This window comes from Electrophorus electricus, chromosome 23 (genome assembly GCF_013358815.1).
Source record: "Electrophorus electricus isolate fEleEle1 chromosome 23, fEleEle1.pri, whole genome shotgun sequence".
NCBI lineage: Eukaryota > Metazoa > Chordata > Actinopteri > Gymnotiformes > Gymnotidae > Electrophorus > Electrophorus electricus.
The window spans coordinates 5935454-5958079 of NC_049557.1; the positions used below are offsets into that span (position 1 = coordinate 5935454).

Genomic DNA, 22626 nt, shown 5'->3' on the forward strand with positions numbered 1-22626 from the left:
TCACTTCTTAAACTTCACTGGTTTGGACTCCTCTCTGTATCGGGCCTGTAAGAGTAACAGTGATGACCTGGGGTCATCTATAACAGCTACATGTAAAAACTGACCGTAGAGCAGCACTGTTTTAATCTGTCTCCCTCTCTGGGACTATATGCAGCACAAACATATAAGATTATTATGTTGGCACCTAACCAATTAATGCTCTTTGATCAAATGACTTTTGCAAGATGAATGTACATAGTGTCTTAGGTCTAAGCAAATGGAAGTAAACACATGTATGACAGTGTTACACACTCTGAGAATGTTGGGAGTGGGTGAACTACTACTTTAGGCTTGTTAGGAGATGCTTAATTTGGAGCTCATAATGCATCCAAAGCCAGACTCTCTTCAAAGTCTCCACTACCCTCCTCTGAGCTTGCGCACCACGATGTGTCATGGGTGAAGCTTGGCTTGCGAATGTCTTTGTGCAGCAGGCGTGCGCCTGAGGTGGTGCTTTGAAGTGACACTCTCCCATTACCCGAGGAAGGAACTCAGCAGGCGAGAAGTCGCAAGAGAGGGAGGAGAGACAACGGAAAGAGACCAGGAGAGAGCATGACAACAGTGGGAAAAGGGAAAGAACCACAGGAGCAGAGGAAGGGAGGTGGGGGTGGCTCACAGGAGGACAGACGGGGTGTAGGGGGGTGTGTGGCCCCTGCACGGACCTGTGCCAAAATCAGCAGGGCTCTCTGCACCCGTTTAACCCAAACCAGGTGGGGAGGCAGTCACTGTATGTCCACATAGACTCATTCTGGCCTCCATCACATTCTGGCCTCCATCAGGTCCTGTTTCCCAAATAATAACCCCCCTAGAACCTCCACCCTATCACACACACCCTGCCCCCAAACATACACTTGGTCAACAGCTCTCTACAGGCAGGTGTTAAACCTTCCCTGGGGGAGAGAGGGTCACTGACACAGAAGGGAATACAAAAGAGCAGCTGGTGAGGCCTGGAGCATGTGTGTGTGTGTGTGTGTGTGTGTGTGTGTGTGTGTGTGTGTGTGTGTGTGTGTGTGTGTGAGTGTGTGTGTATGTGTTGCAACTGGGAACAACATGACAAATTTAGGGAAGAAGATGAGCTATCTATACTGAATGAATCTGCAGATGGAAACACACTCATAAGAACAGGGACACACACACACACACACACACACACACACACACACACACCAGGTCTCTACACTCCCAAATGCTTGACAGGGTGGGGGTTGAAAAATATTTCTTTGTAGCTAAGAATAAAAATTCATAGCTATCCTTAATTTAATAAATACAAGGAAATATGGAAAACACAGGAGCACTTCTAGAATATTAGTCAAGAAAGCAGATTGCTTACTCCAGGCAAACTGCACTGTGTTTAGTGATATTGGACTGATTCTCCTGAGCCCAGCGCAGGGAAGACAGCCGTGAAGCGAGGTTTACCTTGGCCAGCACTCGCTCCTCATCAAACTCCCCTCCCCCGCCTCTGCTTCTCTGTACCTAACACACTCCTCTAGTAGTTAAAGAATTACTCCGTAGACAACAAGAGAGATGGAGTGTGTGTGTCTGTGTGTGTGTGTGTGTGTATGTGTGTAATATAACTGGTTTTATAGGCTGGAGCTACTGATCAAGCCATTCTCTTGAACAAAGTCCTGTTTAAGAACAACACATAAACAGAGCTATGTGGTCAGTCCAGATCATGTAATGACTGAATCATGGACAGAGTGTGTTATTATGTGCACGTATCCATATGCGTGTCTGTGTGTGTGGAGGATTGACTAGTCCAGTGAACATTTTTTGGTCACTAACTTCAAGTAGTTCAGCACTTTAAACTATGCACCAATTTACCCAAGTAAATATGCACACACACACACACACACACACACACACACACACACACACACACACGCGCGCGCACACACGCACACACACACACACACACATTTGTGTGTAGGGTGAGACAGGGTGTCGCCTTTCAGACTGCCGTGTCTGAGCCTGATCAGCACAATGAAACCTGCAGCTATAACCATCATGGCTAGGTGAGTCCAGAGTCCAGTTACAGTCCTTCTTATGTCTTTCTTCCCTTTCCTGCTCTGGAATGTGCATACGTGACAGGTGGAGACATGTGAGAAAGTCCAAGTTGTCCTGGCCAGGAAATGGGAGAAATCTGGAGTGTGGGACAGGGGAGGCTCTTCACCGGGTGAGTACAGACTAAGTGCAGGGAGAGAGACTGACTGTGGAGAGACCGGCTGAGTGTAGAGGGAGTGGTAGTGCACAGAGAGCGTCTGAGTATGTCGAGAGTGTCTGGGTGTGGAGAAAGCAGATGAATGTCGATGTGGCCACACATTGGTGTGGTGGTAAGGGCATACGTTTACCACCTGGATTATCCAGGTCTGACCCCTGCGTCTGACATCCCCGCCTCCACCCCAGCCGAGAGAGTGGCTGAGTGTAGTTTTTGTTGTTAATCAGTTCAATTTTTATTAGTTCATTTCTCTAGGCCCCTTCCACTGGACACTTTCCAAGAAAGTGAGGACACGGGGCAATGTACTCACACTGAGATGACATTACAAACACACTCCACTCTACTCACACTGAGATGTCATTACAAACACACTCCACTGTACTCACACTGAGATGACATTACAAACACACTCCACTATACTCACACTGAGATGACATTACAAACACACTCCACTGTACTCACACTGAGATGACATTACAAACACACTCCACTTTACTCACACTGAGATGACATTACAAACACACTCCACTGTGCTCACACTGAGATGACATTACAAACACACTCCACTTTACTCACACTGAGATGACATTACAAACACACTCCACTGTACTCACACTGAGATGACATTACAAACACACTCCACTGTACTCACACCGAGGTGTCATTACAAACACACTCCACTGTACTCACACCGAGGTGTCATTACAAACACACTGCACTATACTCACACTGAGATGACATTACAAACACACTCCACTGTACTCACACCGAGGTGTCATTACAAACACACTCCACTGTACTCACACCGAGGTGTCATTACAAACACACTGCACTATACTCACACTGAGATGACATTACAAACACACTCCACTGTACTCACACTGAAAAGACATTACAAACACACTCCACTGTGCTCACACCGAGGTGTCATTACAAACACACTCCACTGTACTCACACCAAGGTGTCATTACAAACACACTCCACTGTACTCACACCGAGGTGTCATTACAAACACACTCCATTGTACTCACACTGAGATGACATTAGAAACACACTGCACTGTGCTCACACCTAGGTGTCATTACAAACACACTCCACTGTACTCACACTGAGATGACATTACAAACACAATCCGTTGTACTCACACTGAGGTGTCATTACAAACACACTGCACTGTACTCCCACCAAGGTGTCATTACAAACACATTCCACTGTACTCACACTGAGATGACATTACAAACACACTCCACTGTGCTCACAGTGAGATGACATTACAAACACACTCCACTGTGCTCACAGTGAGATGACATTACAAACACACTCCACTGTACTCACACTGAGATGACATTACAAACACACTCCACTGTACTCACACTGAGATGTCATTATAAAGACAATCTGTTGTACTAACACCGAGGTGTCATTACAAACACACTCCACTGTGCTCACAGTGAGATGACATTACAAACACACTCCACTGTGCTCACAGTGAGATGACATTACAAACACACTCCACTGTACTCACATTGAGATGACATTACAAACACACTCCACTGTACTCACACTGAGATGTCATTATAAAGACAATCCGTTGTACTAACACCGAGGTGTCATTACAAACACACTCCACTGTGCTCACAGTGAGATGACATTACAAACACACTCCACTGCCAGCCTGATAAGCTACACTCTCCACAGCTTGCCTGACACTTTCTGAGGCTGTCATTCTGAGAACCAACAGGCACTCCACAGCACATGCCAAAGTATTAACACAGAGTAGGCGTTTCTCTCTCTCTCTCTTTCTCTCTCTCTCTATCCCTCTCTCGCTCTCTCCTTTTCCCTATGATATCAACCCAGTTACAGACTGCATGTGCAGAGTGGATTTCAGACCATCAGCAATGTGCAATGTTTATACTTATGTTAAAGCAGAGCTGGGGAAAAAGCCAGACACACTCACACACACAGACACTCACTGTTTTGGAAGGTTGCATATTGTATGTTTTTATGTAGAGATGTACACAATTTTGTTTAGATATGATAGTTCAGTTAGTTTTCATTTTTATTTTCATTTTCATTCCATTTTATCAAGGTGACACCTGACATAATCCAACATGCTTATCTGAAATAAAAGAACAAATAAACATCATAACGGTATAGACCAAGAGCTCTAGTCACGTAATATTTACACCGCCACTGAATACACTGTGCATATATAACCCCAGTTTGAACTGTTTCTTTTCTTAAAACATTCAGTAAAATTTAAAAAATACAGTTTGAACAGAAACATATGGGCTCTCACTCACATCACTGTTTTTATCCACACCCTTCACACACACACACACACACACACACACACACACACACACAATGACCCATCAGTGACTCATTAGCAATCAAAGCCTCTTTTTTACAACATGTCTGCTTGTGTTCTCTCCTACAGAGCTCCATTCTTTCTGAAGTTCAGAAACCCAATCACAGTCTCCCTCTGAATTTGGTACTGACCTGAATTCCAGTTTGACTCCTTGCTCTCAATGAAATTCTAAATGTACCTACAAATTTTTGGTACGGGTTATTTCTGTTATGAAATAAAAACAAAACAAAACTGGGGCCTATTTTGTGAACTGGTAAATGACATTCGAGCATGGCCACTGGACGTGTCCACTGATTGGATGACATCTGAGCATGGCCACAAGACTTGGCCACTGATTGGATGAGGCTAGTTTATAGCCTTAGACCACCAGGAGACTCCTGTTTATTTTCTTAATCTGCGTGTAAATCATTACTTCACATCATTACAGCTAATTATTGTAGAACTGTTACCCTGGGGGTTAGAGCTATTCTGTATCTCTCTTTCTCTGTCTGGCCCAGTTCTGGCATAATTACAGGGCCTTATGCAAAGGTCAGAGAGAGAGAGAGAGAGAGAGAGAGAGAGAGAGAGAGAGAGAGAGAGAGAGAGAGAGAGAGAGAGAGAGAGAGAGAGAGAGAGAGAGAGAGAGAGAGAGAGAGAGAGAGAGAGAGAGAGAGGGTGGAGCAGGAATAGGATGGAGTCTAGAGAAAGAGAGATACGCTGTGAGTAGAGCTCTATTACCAGGCTAACATTCACCAGGTCTCAAAGAACAAAGAGTCTCCGTCTCCCCTCCTGTGAGACACTGTGTGTGTGTACACGTGCTTGAGAGAGAGAAAGACAAACTACCAGTGGCACAGAAGACCACTAAGAAGTGAATGAGGGAAGAGAGAGAGAGAGAGAGAGAGAGAGGGAGAGAGAGATACAGACAAGTACAGGCAAAACCAGCAGCTCATGCTGTAGGAACGCCTTCCACACATCCGCTGTCCCCCAGGTTCTCGCACATAGACCATTACACACTGTCTGACATAAGTACCCCTGTGCCAAGTTTGTCTGTGATTGTCCAGGGACGTCATAAACCTTATCATCTCTGTAGACTAAGGGAGGAATTTTAAAGCCCAAGTTTTTCAGCCTGCCTAATAATTATGCAAGTCCCATAGTCAGTGATGCCGGAGACTCCCATATTTATATGTAGCTGTTTTTGTACAGCTATGGCAATTATTCTGCCAGTAGATGGTTTTCGAGTTCTTTTCTCAGTAGTTTTGTGTGTGACCGAGTGGTCACCGGGAGAGCTGCGTCTGCTGTTGCCGTAGGAGACAGAGTGGTTTCCAGTGCCTTCCTGGAAGGAAGTCAGCACAGAGTGAATCTCACCACTCACATGCACAAAGACACACACTTGCATTCCAGGCCTTTCAGAGCTCAGAAATGACCCGTTTTGCCCTTAAGCTGTGCCATGCCAAGAACTGCAAGCAGAGAAACACACGCTAGCATTATGACCAAACATGGAGACTAGCTAATCCCTCTCCCTGTTTCTCTCCCTCTCTTTCTTGTTCTCTCTCTCGTCTCTTGTTCTCTGTTACTTTCTCTCTCTCCTCTTATTCTCTTAGTCACATTCTCCCTCTGTCTCCCTGTCTGTCTCATCTTGATCTCTTGGTCACATTTGCTTTCTCCCTTTGTTCTGTCTTACTTTCTCTCTTCCTTCCTATGCCACAAAGAGAGGACAGAGGCACAGCACATCATTAGAAGCCTTGGCAATACTGGTCAGTTACTTGCCTTTTAAGGCAATATGACTTCCACATGAGTGTCTCTAATAACTAATGCCTCCAAGGACTTTCCGACTCCAAAACAGGTCTGACATTCTGACCTGAAATAAATAAGAAATCAGAGAGTCTCACCAGTCTGACAGATCTATTTGAACGTAATTTCTCTCCTTTCAGGTTTCTCACACCAGCAGCAGCAGTCCTGGGCTCACTCCACTGAAACTTCACTTTCCACTCCCAAGACCCCAGAGCCTTTAGGGCATCACCGCAGAAACATAATAACAGATTATATATAAAGGAAGGAAAGGAGATACACATCACAAGCAGCTAACAACAGGCTCATCTATCTTATTCTATTTTTAATCTTTACTGAAACTTTACTGAGCTTTTATGGTCCTGCATAATGTAGAAATGTATATGTTCTATAATGGTGAGTGTGTGGAGTAAGCGTTTTGGATGGGGATACTATGGTTTTAAGGTCAGGCCACACACAATTATTTCCTTCCTGTTGCTAGAAGCAAACAAGAAAAAGAATCCAGAATGCCACGTAAAGAGTCAAAGGCCAGGAAACCATGCCTAACAGGAAACAGAGGTGAGGGTGGAGCCAGTGGACATACAGACTCCCACATACTCCATTAGACAGCCAAAGTCCCAAAAGGCTTTGGGGCCTCTGAATGTCTCTACTGTGAAGAGGCCCCTTTCAGACCAGCATGGAGTCTCTCTCTCTCTCTTTCACACACACACACACACACACACACACACACACATGGGCACGGTGGTAAGCACAGGGCTCAAATGGGCTAGGAAAGGTAAAGAACAGACTCCAGTGTGTGAGTTATGCTAAATCGCAGTTCTGTGTGGCATCACTGCCATCCTATACTAAAAAAAACCTGTATGTGTGTGAGTGTGTGTGTGTGTAAATAGCAGTACTGCATTGTGACTGGGGGCCGAACGCCAAATCTCTCTATTTATAGTGATAATAAACACACACACAGCCCCAGTGTTTAAACTGTGTCACCCTAACCAGTCGGTAGAACGGAATGGCTAGTTGTTAAAACCCTGAAACAGTAATTCTATGTGTGTAAATATGTGCCCATGTTTGGAACAAGTTGAAAGAAGTAAATCAATTTGTCATCACTAGCTGTCACACACACTCACATTACAGAATTCAGGTGTGCGTAAAAGAGTGTTTTCCTGCATGGTAGTTTTTGACGCTGTAACGCTTGCCCGAGTGCCGCAGGGCGTAGGGCAGGACGCAAAGACTTCCTTGACGGTGCAAGACATTTATTAACATTAAACACAGACGACAAAGGTGACACTCACATACAACATCTACGGTGAACATGATAACACGTTGAACATTTGACAACTAACACATACACATGAAATGGTGGTAACACAAACAGACATTACGGCTATAGCGTTGATGACATATATTGACAGTTACACAAATTAGCGACAATAAATAATGAGGATGCATACATTGACAGGGGTTTAAATAGACAGACAAACATTCAACCGTATACCCTGTTCAGGTGTGTGCAATCCCGGGGAGCGCAGTTACAAATAATACACATGTGAATCCCCCTGCACACGGCGGGCCGTACCACGTGACCCGTGGGAGGAGGAGCATTCCGTGACAGTACCCCCTCCCAAGGGGCGCGGCTCCCGAAGAATCTTATTCCTAGACAGCGAATCCTAGGCCGCCGTGCACACACACAGACACTGCATGGCAATGCCCGGTGCCCACCTAACAAGGCGGGCCAGGAACCGCCAGCCAGGGAGACCTCTAAGAAAGAAGGCGAAAGGCGAAGCCCCTGCCTCTCTCGGGGCAGTCCGGTATGATCCCTGTGACGTCATGCACCTGTAAACATACAAAAGGCGCGAGTACACACAAACAATCGTGCCGCTAGACCAACACATATGGTGCTGTGATGCAGTGCCTGCTAACCCCACAGGCGTTGGAAACATGTCCTTGGCCCCAGTGGACACACAGGGGTGCGTGTCAGCCCCAGTTCCAAGCGCCTGCTGCTCTAGGAGCGCACCAGAAGAACACCCCCTCCAGGACTTTGGGCGGACCCTTCCAATCCTCCTGGTTAGTCCGCAGAAGCAGAAGAACTCGGGCTTTATCCTCCTTGGCTGGAGACCTTGCCGACTCCACTTCATGGCCTTCACCGTGGTCCTTTTTGAGTGCCTCTGCTCTCCTTGGTCCTGGCTCAATAGCCCTAGGCCACCCCCCAAAAAATTTCCAGGGCGTTCCTCTTCACCTCCGGAGTGTCCACAAACGCCTCTCGCGGTCCTCTTCCCAATCTCCTGGGATCTTGGCAGCAGCTTGGGACAGGCATAAGCACCTTCCTCTAGGAAGTCCGTTTCGAGTCAAGGGGGTAGGCGTCCGGTGGTGGTTGGTCATTCTGTAACGGCCTGAGTGCCACAGGGCACAGAGCAGGACGCACAGACTCCCTTGACTTTGACAGACGCTTATTGACACATAACGCATATGACAACGGCACTCACACATGACATAAATGGTTTACCTGAATACATGTAACGCTGGCATAAACACTAACAACGGCAACATGAACATATATGACCAACACTGATGCACACACCAACAGGGGTTTAAATACAGAGACACACAGCACTTAACCAGGTGCATGTGTGTGCTATGATGGGGGCGTGGTTACAAACAATACAAAGTGACTCCCACTGCATGTGGTGGGCCATGCCACGTGACCAGTAGCAAGGGGAACGTTCTGTGATGCTCAATCCTACACCTCTCTCAGTTCATGAGTTCCTACGTACAGAAGCATGACCTCTGTGACTGCTACCTTATCATGTTAGTAGCTTTTCAGAATGAAACATGAGCTCTTCCAAGGATGCCAATTCCTTTCTTTATAAATCTTAAAAAGATCGCTCGTGGCATTTTTCTCTTTCACTGGATGGTACTGGTACACCATTATAATAACTAAGATCAGGTTAACCTCAGGTTCAGGAACAACAGTGCAAAGACATTGATCCCAGCTGGTTGAGTTGTTCATAGGCTCTTTTTAGCTTTACTTCCCACCCTTTTAATTTTTCATGAAGTTCTCATTGGGTTGTTATAGAAAATCGCATAAAATGAGGTGAGCAAATTTTCTGTGGACCAGATTCAGTGTGTATCCATATTATAATTCGAAACTCAAGTGATCTGCGTAACTTGAATCAATCGTGGTCATCAGGGCTAGTATTTCAAAAACTGCCAACCATGTGGGTTTTTTTCATGCAACTGTGTTGAGAGTAAACAGAATGGCGTGATCAAGGAAAAAGATCCAGCAACAGCGGATCCTGTGGATGTAAACAACTTGTTGATGAAAGGGGTCAGATGACATGGTTATGAATTGTTCTGATGAACAGTTAAGCAAATACAATGCTGGTGCTCCAACTAATGTTTGGATGCACAACTCTCCATTCCTTAGTATAGGCTATAAAAGCAGATAAGCAGTTTACATTTACATTTTCGGCATTTGGCAGATAGTGTTTAAAGCCATGCCATACTTGAAGTTTCAAGTACTCTAGGTAAGGCTCGGGCTTTGACCATTGATCTGTATGGTGGGGCTGGCCCATTTTTGGCTTTGCAGGCAAGCATCAAGGTTTTAAATCTAATTGGGGCAATGGAATGGTAATGGAAAACAATGAAGGGAACGCAGCAGTGGAGTGACGTGTGCACTTTTGAAGATTGAAGACTAGCTGTGCTATTCCATTTTGGACAAGTTGTAGAGGTCTGATGGCTCTTAGAGGAAGACAAGCAAGTAGCAAGTTGCAGTAGTCTGACTTGGGCACAAGCACTTGGGCAGCTTCCTGTGAGAGAAAGGGCCAAATCTTTTGTATGTTACAAAGGAGAAATCTGCAAGACAGGGTCAGATTTGAAAAATGAGTTGAGAATAACAACTGGTTTTCCAAAGTTATGCCTGGGCTACAGCAGTTTAATTGCCACTGCTGAAAAAAACATCACCTGGTCAAATGACTTCTGTTGCACCATTCTGCTTAGAGGGTCAGAATTTGGATCAAGCAGCTTGAATCAATAAGCCCTTCCAGGTGTCAACATTTCAGGCTAGTAGAGGTGAAGCAATGGTGTGGGGAAGGTTTTTTGGGTCCACCCTGGGTACTCTGATAACTGTGGTTGGATGTTTGGACAGCAGGACTTACTTAAGCAATGTGGCCAACCAAGTTCATCCCTTCATGGCAGTTATTAATGCTGTGGCAGAAGGACACTTCCAGCAGGACAATGCCATAAGCGTCGTATAGTCATGGAATGGTTCCAGGAACATGACAGCGAGTTTTCCTTACTTCCCTGGCCTTCACAGTCCCCGGATCCTAATCCTATAGAGCATCTCTGGGCCAAGGTAGAACTTTGTGGTAACTACGAGGAGATGTCTTGTCTGCATGGACCAAGACTCCTGCAGAATTAAATTCATGCTTTCAATACCTAGTGCAAACTACGCCATGACAAATTGATCTGTGATTTTGAAGACCAAAGGAGGTACAATACACTAGCAGATTGGTGTCTTTAATAAAGTGCCTTCTACAATGTCAGCCCTACTCCTATTCCTACAAATTGAGAAGTACATTGCTTAGACAGCTGATGAAGGACCTTTGGCCAAAATGTCACATTTCTTTGGAAAATGTGTATATATAACAACATTTTGAAAATCTTTATCTCTCATTAGAAAAAAATCCGCACTTGCCATCCCCTGGGTGTTTTTTTTTTCTTCCCTTCAAGCTCGGGTCTTCTACCAGAGGCCTGGGAGCTCGAGGGTCCTACATAGTATGTTAGCTGTTCTCAGGACTGCACTCTTCTGGATGAAGATCTCAGATGTTGTTCCTGGGAACAACCACTATCTTAGTTTAGAAGTCACAGCCCCTAGTGCTCCAATTACCATAGAAACCAGTGTTTCCTTCACCTTATACATCTTCTCTAGCTCTTTTTCAGCTCAAGCTTTTTGTGTTCCTTGTTCCTGATGTTGGTATCACTGTTGATTGCTACCTATATCACTACATCTATCACTACTATATCTGGTTGGTTAGCCATTACCATTTTGTCAGTGTGTATCTGGAAGTTCCACAGGATCTTATCATGGTCATTCTTCGCCACCTTCGGGGGGTGTATGCCACTTTGACTTCGGATCTTCCAGCCGTACTCAGCACAGATGCTTCTGTATACTATGCCAGAGACTTGGTTATGGTGTTCCATGTATGCTCTGCCTGCTAGCATCATGCATCCCATTGTTATGTGCTGGATTGTCATCTTTACATCTCTGCACAGCTTTGCACATCTGGGGTGCTACCTGCTGTGGTAGATCCCAGCCTTTATTGATCCTGTATTCAGAGCTTGCTCCTGTGCTGATATGATTAGTGCCTCCGTGCTGTCTTTCAATCAAGCTTATTCCAGCCATTAGTAGGATTTTTCCATATCCATATCCATATCCATATCCATATCCATATCCATATCCATATCAATATTCTGCTCCTCCTCATTCTCATCCTTCTTGGGTTTCTGCTGTCTCAGGTACCCTGTAAGCACTTCATCACTTGGAGCCATCTTCATAGTGTGCTCCTGGATCTTAGCTGGATCTTCATGGATAGTGGCTCTGATGCTCACTATTCCTCAGCCCCCCCACCCCTCCTTCTGCTTAGTGTACAGTCTCAGAGTGCTGGATTTGGAGGAGTTGTGAGGAGTTGCCGTGTTTTTAGGTCAGTGGCTTATATCTCTGCCTTTAGCCAGCTTATTATACCAGTGGCGTATCTGAAGACTGCTAGAGTTTAGGTGTTGATAGTCCGGATCTTGTTCTTCCCATTCAGCAGAACTTGCCTCACTCTTTGTAGGTATTCGGCTGCAGCTGCTTTCCTTGTGACCTCTTCATGGTTCCTATTTGCTTGCAGGATTCCAAGGTACCTGTAGCTGCCCTCAACATCTGTTATGTTACCTTACAGTAGTGTGATCCACTCAGTTCTGGCTATCGTCCGTCTCCTTGTAACCGTACGACCGTGCTTATCCTGTCTGAATGGCATTTCAGTGCTGTTGCTGTATATCCTGGAGAGGTGGATTAGTCAGCCAATGTGTCATTCACTTCGGGCATACAGCTTGGTGTAATCCATGTAGAGGAGGTGTCTGATGGTTGCTCCATTCCATAGCTGGTATCCATAGCAACTCATGGTGATGATTTCACTGAGGGGATGCAGGTCTATGCAGAACAGCAGTGAGGACAGGGTATCCCCTTGGTAGATCCTGTGCTTGATGGTGCATTGTGCTATTGGCCTGAAGCTGGCCTCTAAGGTTCTCTTGAGTTCTCCCCATTGAGTTCTTGATGCTCTTATAGTCCTCTTGGTGTTATACAGCCTCAAGGTCCTTTACACTGCCTGCCTACCTCACTAACAATGAGAGCTAGAAACAAGAAAGTCACACTGACTTGGATGTCACCCAGGATATCTGCGGGGGACTCATGAAAAGTGGACGACTCGAACAAATACAAGACACTCATGGACAAGAGTGGAAAATAATGTTAAATAATGTTAAACTAAATTACAGTCTGAGGAGATACACATATACACACACGTGTGTGTATGTGCGTGCGTGCGTGTGTTTGTGTGTGTGTGTGTTTGTGTGTGTGTTTGTGTATGTGTGTGTGTGTGTGTGTGTGTGTGTGTGTAGATAGACACAGATAGACACAGATAGACAGATCTAATAATAATACAGCCAATAATCAGCTATAAAAATAAAACAAAGCAACAAAAGTGATTTCCCAGTAAATGCCTCTAGTGGTGTTCAGGCCTGCCTATAGTGCGTTATTTAGAACTGCTGGACTGTGGGCTTCATTCTTGAGTGCTCCCCTAGAGGTAGCTGGAATCCCAGCATGCTTTTTGCTTCGATAAGCAGCCAGCTGCGAAACAGGCAGGGGGCGGAGATGGGGGCGTGGGGGTGGTGGAGTGTGTCTCGGAGCAAAAGATTAAAACACTAATGAATCCTGCTCTGATCTCTGTGTCTCCAGCTCTGTTATCATCACTGTCTTAACCCTCCCAGAGCGCAACTTACAACTAGTCTTACACACACACACAGACACACCCACATGCGTACCATGGCTCTTGAGGTTTATAGAGTCAATTAAGCAGCTGTCTTTTTATTTCTGTTTAATAAAGCATCAACTGAAATGGAAACAGGAGAACTGGTGTATAGACTGTGATCCTTTTGACCACATTATTCATTGAAATTCACTGACATTCATTGACTAAGGCAAAAAGAATATACCCTCATAACATTACTCATAAATAAAGGATTATATGCAAAAGCAATGCCACATCAGGAATTACTGGGGAGAAATAAAAATCTTAAATGGACATGGGCCTTGGTCTGAAAACTTTACAGTTCTGTAAAAATAAGCCTCTTAGTTTTGCTGTATAGCTGTATGAATGTGTGAATGTGAGCGTGTGTGTGTATGTATATAAATCGTGCTCGTGCTCCAGGTTTTGATCATGAAGTGAGCCAAGCATGTCTGTGAAAGTGATGCCAGAGCAGTACGGAAGCTGTGTGTGTGTGTGTGTGTGTGTGGGGGGGGGGGGGTGGTATCTGGGGGGCGGTGAACACATGCATGTTGTACAGGAATAGCATTGCCTGCCATTGTTCTATACACTGCTGGTTTCCTTAGTCTCTCTCACACACACAGACACACACACAAAGTAGTCTGTACTACATTATGTAACATAATGTTGAAACACACGGCTGCCTCATATTGGTGATTGGACATATTATCATTAACTCTTGTGATATTCTCAAGAACTCAAGTCACTAGTGGTTTCTAACAAGCTTAGATCACTGAGCATAAAACCCTTATAAAACCATGACATATAAGGTTTTAATGCACCTGTGTATGCATTCTATAGGATGTAGGTTCAGTGGTGTGTGAGTGTGTGTGTGTGTGTGTGTGTGTGTGTGTGTGTGTGTGTGTGTGTGTGGTTTTTACCCTGAGTGTGTGTATGACGACGTCCTGAGCCTCCACCTCTCCCTCCAGGATGCTGAGGAGCATCAGCAGCTCTGCTTTATTGAGACTCTCCACATTCATCCTGCCTGCAGCACACACACACACACACACACACACACAGAGAAAGATAAAAGCAACACGAGAGGTCACAATCACTCTCAATTGCCATATATGTTACATATATACAAGGAATTTAATTAGGTGAGTGGACATCCAGCACACCAAACATTCCCTCTTCCTAATTCACTGTACTAATCAGATATTTGTTCTTGATACGTTGGACTAATTAAGAGATTCAATCTTCTGTTACTGTAAAAGGTTGATTTTTCACGATTCACTGCACTATTAAGAGATTCATTCTTGATGACATCAGCAAACAAAAACAAGCACAACTTCAGTAAAACATACACATTAGATTAAAGCTGTATTTCATTTCAGAGGGTACATAAGCATTGACACCATTTAGTTAATTTAGAAGCCCTGTAATGTCAACATGCAGAAGACTTTATGCATGTTGCATTTTTTTGGTTTGTTTGTTTCTCTTGACAGCTGGGCACTTATACATTTCCTTTCTTTGCTAATGTGGCTAAACTGCGTCTCTGTAATGCTGACCGTATATTTTGCACATAAAACAAATGCCTGGTTGAGATTGGCTAAACAGCTTGCTATAGACAAACTAAAACTTAACTAAAATGAGCTAACTCTGTAAGAAGATTAGCTAACTCTGTAACAAAATGTAACAAGCTATTTTCCAACTGATTGGGCAACTTTTTTATTGATGAGTAAACCTTCATGTCAGCTTCCCGCACGGTGATAAACCCTACCCTATCTGAAGTTCCATTTGAACTGATCTCTTTCACTCCCTGTGTTTTGAATCTCTTTGAAATGGCTGAATTCCTTGAGTACTTTGCAGGGTACAACTAGGGCGACTGGAATGCACCTTTAGATTCAAAGGTGAGACACAGCGCATGCCATAACATTGGCAGTAACATAAATTTCTGTTTCTACACGGACACACACAGAGATCAATTCCACTGAACTGAATCAATTCCACACATTGTGACCTCCTACAGTTACCACATCAATGTGCGCTGACATTTTCTTGTCATATGTTAACAAGGCTAAAAAGACACACAAACACTCACACACACACACACACACACACATGTAACTATGAACATTGGAAAACACACACACACACGTAACTATGAACATTGGCAGAAACACACACACACACATGTAACTATGAACATTGGCAGAAACACACACACACACACACACATGTAACTATGTACATTAGCAGAAACACACGCACATGCACACAGTACTGGTCTGCATCGCTCTACACTGGTTTATATGTTTTTACAGTTTTACATCACTCTGCACTGATTTACATCGCTCTGAATTGGTTTACATCACTCTGCACTGGTTTACATCACTCTGCACTGGTCCACATCGCTCTGCACTGGTCCAAATCACTCTGCACTGGTTTACATCACTCTGCACTGGTCCAAATCACTCTGCACTGGTTTACATCACTCTGCACTGGTTTACATCACTCTGCACTGGTCCACATCGCTCTGCACTGGTCCAAATCACTCTGCACTGGTTTACATCACTCTGCACTGGTCCAAATCACTCTGCACTGGTTTACATCACTCTGCACTGGTCCACATCACTCTGCATTGGTCCACATCGCTCTGCACTGGTCCAAATCACTCTGCACTGGTTTACATCACTCTGCACTGGTCCAAATCACTCTGCACTGGTTTACATCACTCTGCACTGGTCCACATCACTCTGCACTGGTCCACATCGCTCTGCACTGGTCCAAATCACTCTGCACTGGTTTACATCACTCTGCACTGGTCCAAATCACTCTGCACTGGTTTACATCACTCTGCACTGGTCCACATCACTCTGCATTGGTCCACATCACTCTGCACTGGTCCACATCGCTCTGCACTGGTTTACATCACTCTGCACTGGTTTACATCACTCTGCACTGGTCCACATCACTCTGCACTGGTTTACATCACTCTGCACTGGTCCACATCACTCTGCACTGGTCCACATCACTCTGCACTGGTCCACATCGCTCTGCACTGGTTTACATCACTCTGCACTGGTCCACATCACTCTGCACTGGTTTACATCACTCTGCATTGGTCCACATCACTCTGCACTGGTTTACATCACTCTGCACTGGTCCACATCGCTCTGTACTGGTCCACATCGCTCTGCACTGGTTTACATCACTCTGCACTGGTCCACATCGCTCTGCACTGGTTTACATCACTCTGCACTGGTTTACATCACTCTGCACTGGTCCACATCGCTCTGCATTGGTCCACATCACTCTGCACTGGTCCACATCACTCTGCACTGGTTTACATCACTCTGCACTGGTCCACATCGCTCTGCACTGGTTTACATCACTCTGCACTGGTTTACATCACTCTGCATTGGTCCACATCGCTCTGTACTGGTTTACATCACTCTGCACTGGTCCACATCACTCTGCATTGGTCCACATCGCTCTGCACTGGTTTACATCACTCTGCACTGGTTTACATCACTCTGCACTGGTCTGGTGTGCCTGCTGCTTTTCTGTACTCCATTTCATTGTTCATATTGTATCTTTCTCAATAGGATAGACTCTAATGACTCTAATGGGAATGAGGCCATGTCGCAGCTTTTCCTCCTTGCAGACCAGGCTCTGAGCCCTCGTCCGCTCCATTACACATCTGCTAGTGTCACAGTCCTGCGCTGAAGCTCCACCTGCAGCCAGTCAGAGCTAATGTTCGCATGGCCATGGGGGCACTGCTGAGGCTCATGCAAACAGTCAGGAGTGATCAGGATCAGAACCGACTCAGCTCCCTGTTTTTACAATCAGTCGCAGCTGGCAGGAATCCTAGAATATGCTTGGAGGTGATTCCAGATTGCCCAGACCTGGCTTTGGCACGTGGTTAGACTAAAGAGTGTGTGGCATGTACACACCTCCGTGGGTATGCAACGAGCCTCCTTCCCTTGATGGCTATGAGTCTGACTCTGCCTTGTATCATCACTGCTACACCACTCAGACTAAATACAGAGCAAATGCGATGACGTACATGGGATCCTTTCCAGCCACAGCAGGTCTTGTGGTTTCTCTAACCAACAGGGCGTCAATGTTGACTCAGATGTGTCTACATATAGGAGATGCTACAGGAGTGTCCAAAATGTCCACAGCCTGATGAAGTCATTATTTACATCCAACAGACACATAATGCCCATGTGTGTTCATGGCTGGGTGTTTTTGAAAATAGGAATAAGGCACTCTTCTTAAACATATTATTTTGTTTTGTCTATACTGCATTGTGTACTGAATGAAAGAGAGCAGCATGCATCAGCAACACACAGGTTTAATTAGATATACAGAGCTAATTGTGGATTAAGATTTCCATAAATATTTCACATATTCTGCCACATTCATTATCTGACCAGAATGGTCTTGCAAGTCTTGCATGTAAAGATCTTCACTATGTTTTCTTATTCAGTTTCACAGCGTCTTATACAAGCATTTCCTTTGGAATCTCACTGTATAAATCTAAAGGTTCCAGTCTCCAGGCCAGACCTTCAGAATAGCTGTGTGCGCGCGCGCGCGCGTGTGTGTGTGTGTGTGTGTGTGTGTGATAGCCCATTTCATATCTAAATGCCAACACAGCCAGCTGAAAGAATATGTTACTTAAATACACTGTTACAGCATTGCTACCTATAGTACAATATGATCAGTTACAAAAAATATCTCTTCTCTATGTCGCTCTCTCTCCCTGTGTAGCTTTGACAGCCTTTAATGCAATCTGTGCCAAAACCACTACTACAAAAATGTTTTAAATGCACACATACACACAAAAACACAAGGCATTCCAGAGTCAAACATCAGACATGACTGTTTCAAATATTAATAATAAAACCATGACTCATGAACAGCATTTTCATGTCATTATAAGTTAGAAAATAACTAATCTAAAAGTAAAAGTACAGTAGGAAAACAATTTACAGTATGATGTAGAAAGCCCAATAAAATCTCACTCCACATACTAGAAAAACTAGCAATTCTTCCCTGAGGCCAAACCTGTTGAGGCCTTTGAAAATTCTGTGTGGTTGAGTTTCATCAAAGGTGTGTGGTGGCCTGTTAGGCTGTATTTGACTAAATCACATCTAATTTGACTTTAATTTAAAATAATGAAAATAAATGTAATAAGTTTAATAATGAATCATTCAAATGTCACAGCTGTAAATCCTAAAATCCTCCTAGTTATTTTACACTTCAATATCAATAGTATTTCTTTACAGTATCCTTTTGTTCCTGTATTCCTATTATTCTTTCTGTATCTTGATCAGCAATGTTAATTTGCATACAAAAATGAAACACAAGGAATGTGTTTATATTTCATCGCATGTGTGTACGTCATAGAGCTTATCTCAACAATGGCTTTCAAAAGGTTCAGTCAAATAGAGGATAGTTTTTTTTACTATAGATCATGGAAACTCCCCATGAGTGTGCACACACCCACACATCAATCCCATAAACTCCAACCAGCTCTTCTGGGTAATGCCTGTTATTTGATCCACACCTTGTACTTGAAACCCTCACACCTCCTACAGCAGGGCAGAATTTATGCTTGTTTAGTGATGCTGCATCTCAAAGTGATTGTATGGAAACTGAGAATACTCAGTCTGGTCTGAGGCACCCACCGTGGGCTGTAATTATTAAATAACGGAGCGTGTCCATCTCTTTCACCACAAGCACAGAGGGGTCTTCAGCATTCCCGCTGACGTTGGGCCAAGCCCAGCTGCTCAGAGAGACAATCACACTGAGGAACTGTCTGAATTTGCCTATATTCTGTTTTTTGTTTTTTTAAAATCCAATTTCTCCATTTAACCATCTGCCTGTCATGAATGAAAACATGAGCACCATAACCCTTCCCTTCTGGGTTTGTGAGTACTGCTGGCTAAAGACTTTCACAGATAAGCACAAACCACAGGCTCATTACCTATTAAGCCATTCCTGTAAACCAAAGGACTGAGAACAAGAGCTGAGATGTGAAGTATGCTTCTACTATGAGAGAGAGAGAGAGAGAGAGAGAGAGAGGGAGAGAGAGAGAGAGAGAGAGAGAGAGAGGGAGAGGGAGAGAGAGAGAGAGAGAGAGAGAGAGAGAGAGAGAGAGAGAGAGAGAAAGTGAGAGAGAGAGAGAGAGAGAGAGAGAGAGAGAGAGAGAGACAGAGAGAGAGAGAGAGAGAGAGAGAGAGAGAAATGGTATATGGATTACAGAGACTTTCAGGAATCTCAGGAATCCCCCCAACCACCCCATCACACACACACACACACACACACACACACACACACACACACACACACACACACACACACACACACACACACACACATTAAATATTAACAAAATCTAAACTCTAATGCTAAGCCTTGAAATCACCAAATTCACTGCTGAAGCGAGACCTGCTTTTCTCACCTCACTAAACTTAAAAACAAATATGTACTGGTCTCAGTAACAACTGATGTATGTACTCTCAGTAATAATTGACATAATAAATGTGTTTCAGAATACAGTTTTTGTTGTTTTTCTCTCTGAGAGTGCTTTACAATAAGCTGTATAATTGTTAGTTGAACTACGAATGACCCAGTAAGACTTTTTATCCTCTTGTCTTGTCCACACGGAACCAGGTGAGACATGGGGTCTCTCTTCAGGCGTAGAGCTCTAAGGGGTCGCAAACCATGGGACATTTTTAAAAGCTGGTAAGTGAGTCATTCCCTGATGACGGAAGATGAACTTCCCTGACTCTGAGGAAGATTTGACAATACTGCGCGCTGCGGTCTACTGAAAGTGCCCCTACAGCTTTGACAGCATTTTTGCACATGGCAGAACAAGAAAACGAACGCTACCTGCATACCTAATCAGACCAGATCTAAGTGAAATTGTTTCAGAGTGTTACCATTGAAGATTGCGGTGACATTTTCCCACAATCTGATATAAAGGCCAAATTTTTCAAGGCTTAATACGTTTAAACGTTTAAAGCGTCTTTCATTGTATCCTCACCGCTTTATAGACCACATTTCGAATACGACTAATGACCAATGTAACCAACCACACGTAACAACCCGAAATAATTGTCCAGTATATGAAATAGCCTAACGTATACCTAAAGCATATACAGAAACAAAATACAAAACCATCTGGTTAAACACCCAAAGCACTTCAAATTACAATAACAAATAATGCGTAATTTGAGTATTCATTATCAGTAGGTTATAATCGTACTTGGGCATACGTTTTTAGGGGGCTGCCCTTGTTCCACCAAATCTGGACACGGTACAATGTTTCAGCCCCCTCGATCTTTGGATACAGATAAACCAGTTCTTAGCAATTACTGAGATAACTAGTAGAAATCTGGCGTCAATGTGCTGAATAGTTATGATGAATGGTAATGTTAAGCAGTTTCTCCAACTTTGCAACGTTCAATCGTTTTTGCGTACCATGCGCTTATCTGTCCTATAACACTATGATAAAAAAGATGATTAGCTACTTCTGCAACATGCATGGAAATACATGTCCAAGATAAATATTATAGACGGATTATTTCCTGCCGCTGCGAGAAGCGCTGTGCATTGCTTAAAAGTGATCGTGTACCCATTATCGCTATTTTCTCTCAGGAAAGATCTAAAGGGTTCATAACACCACCTTCTCATCAGTTTCCTATTCTCTCGCGTCCCAACAGCGATCGTATATCTTTAGCGAGGTGAAGAAGAATTTTACTCACCCTCATACGTTCCGAAATTTGCTCATCAATTGCCAAAATACTTTTAATTTGTTACTGTGCGGTTAGCCACCGTCTGTACACTATTCCCAGTGGGAAATGCTCTGAAGCCGTTGACAAAGTAAACCACCAATAGACAGAAACGCATTAACAATCATATTCTCATCGTCACAGGCTCCATGCTGCGGTAGGCGGGATTAAAGCACTGCCTGATATATCTCTTTGTCTACGGCGCCTTTCTGCTCTTCTGATTGATAGTCACTTTCAACGAATTTCATTTTTGTGGACTGAGAAGCGATCGAGTGACTGCTCCAACTACGCTTAAAACGATGTATAGTCAGATTATTTGTTCCTATTGTGCATGTTTATATGAGACACACGATTAGCCTGATCATTAAACAAACAGAGAGCTTTTTGATGTAGACAGCCCTTCTGCAAACTGAATATTATATTATTTAAACATAATAGGAATCGTAAGCGCTTTTTATTGACTATCGTAAACTGAAATAAAGCATAAACAATTGAAGCAGCAAATGAATGGCATCGCTCTTGTCTGACGGATATGTAGACAAATAACGAAACATTAAAAACATTTGCACCGGACTGAAAGACCTTAGACTCCTATTATGTATTTTATTGGCACTTTGGCGCCATCTTATGGGATAAATCAAAGCAGAAGTTGAAAGAACTTTGTAATTACGTTTTTGCCGCCGTTGCACCCCGCGTATTCAACTATATTTTGCCATAATTATTCATTCATTCTAATTCATATTTAAAGTCAAGATTGTTTCACAGGATGCAAATGAAGACAAATTAAAACAATTTACCGAGAAGCGTGCTGATTCATTTTCTTGTGATGTGTTAGCTCAGTGTTATCTCAACGGGTAATGTGCTCTGAAAGGCGAGTCATTAAAAAAATACACGGACTTAGATACGCTGTTTCTTGAAGGAATGCAAGCTCACACTTTCCTGCTGGGTGGCAGCAGAGACTGTTGTAGTTGGAACAGGTACACACTGTCCCCACAATTTCTTCTGTGTTGTGTTTACTGTCCAAAACAAAACAAACAAACAAAAAGGCACCTTAACTAAGTTGCGACTTGTTTCATTCGGTTTTCTGTGCATTTTACAACGTTTAGTGCTAAAATATTATCTCTACAGTCTTAAAGTTATGTTATGACTAGATGACGGCTAGGCCATAATGCTGTATTTGCCCCTTCTTAATAATACAGTGTTTGTCTAGCTTTCTTGCTATGCTGACAAAGTGAATTTGTAGTTATGGATGAGTAAAATGCGGTGTTTCTGTTTCTCTAAGCCAGTGAACTTGTGTAGTCTGCTTTCGTTTGATCATGTTCAGATGCAGTTCATCAGATATCAAGCCCTCTGCACACGACAGCTGCGAGAAAAACAGATACTGCCTGAAGGTTCTGTGTGTGTGTGTG

The 22626-nt window shown here is 43.8% G+C and overlaps 1 protein-coding gene and 1 long non-coding RNA gene across 3 annotated transcripts in view; one reads left to right on the plus strand and one right to left on the minus strand.

Moving 5' to 3' along the window:
- The window catches only part of LOC113572076, a 7927-nt gene extending 3079 nt beyond the window's left edge, over positions 1–4848 (plus strand). The window contains exons 1-3 of one of the 2 annotated variants that reach the window (XR_003410066.2): positions 2027–2048; positions 2125–2209; positions 4693–4848. This is a non-coding gene — a long non-coding RNA (uncharacterized LOC113572076). Of the gene's footprint in view, positions 1–2026; positions 2049–2124; positions 2210–4692 lie in introns of those variants that run through there. The other variant, XR_003410065.2, reaches the window with a different exon arrangement.
- cttnbp2nlb (CTTNBP2 N-terminal like b) overlaps positions 1–21296 on the minus strand; it is a 29992-nt gene extending 8696 nt beyond the window's left edge. The window contains exons 1-2 of the mRNA XM_035521930.1: positions 21191–21296; positions 14351–14454 (exon numbers count right to left, since the gene is read on the minus strand). Coding sequence (XP_035377823.1) covers positions 14351–14449 — 99 coding nt within the window. The 5' untranslated portion in view covers positions 14450–14454; positions 21191–21296. The remainder of the gene's footprint in view (positions 1–14350; positions 14455–21190) is intronic.
- Between the last annotated feature and the right edge of the window lie 1330 nt (positions 21297–22626).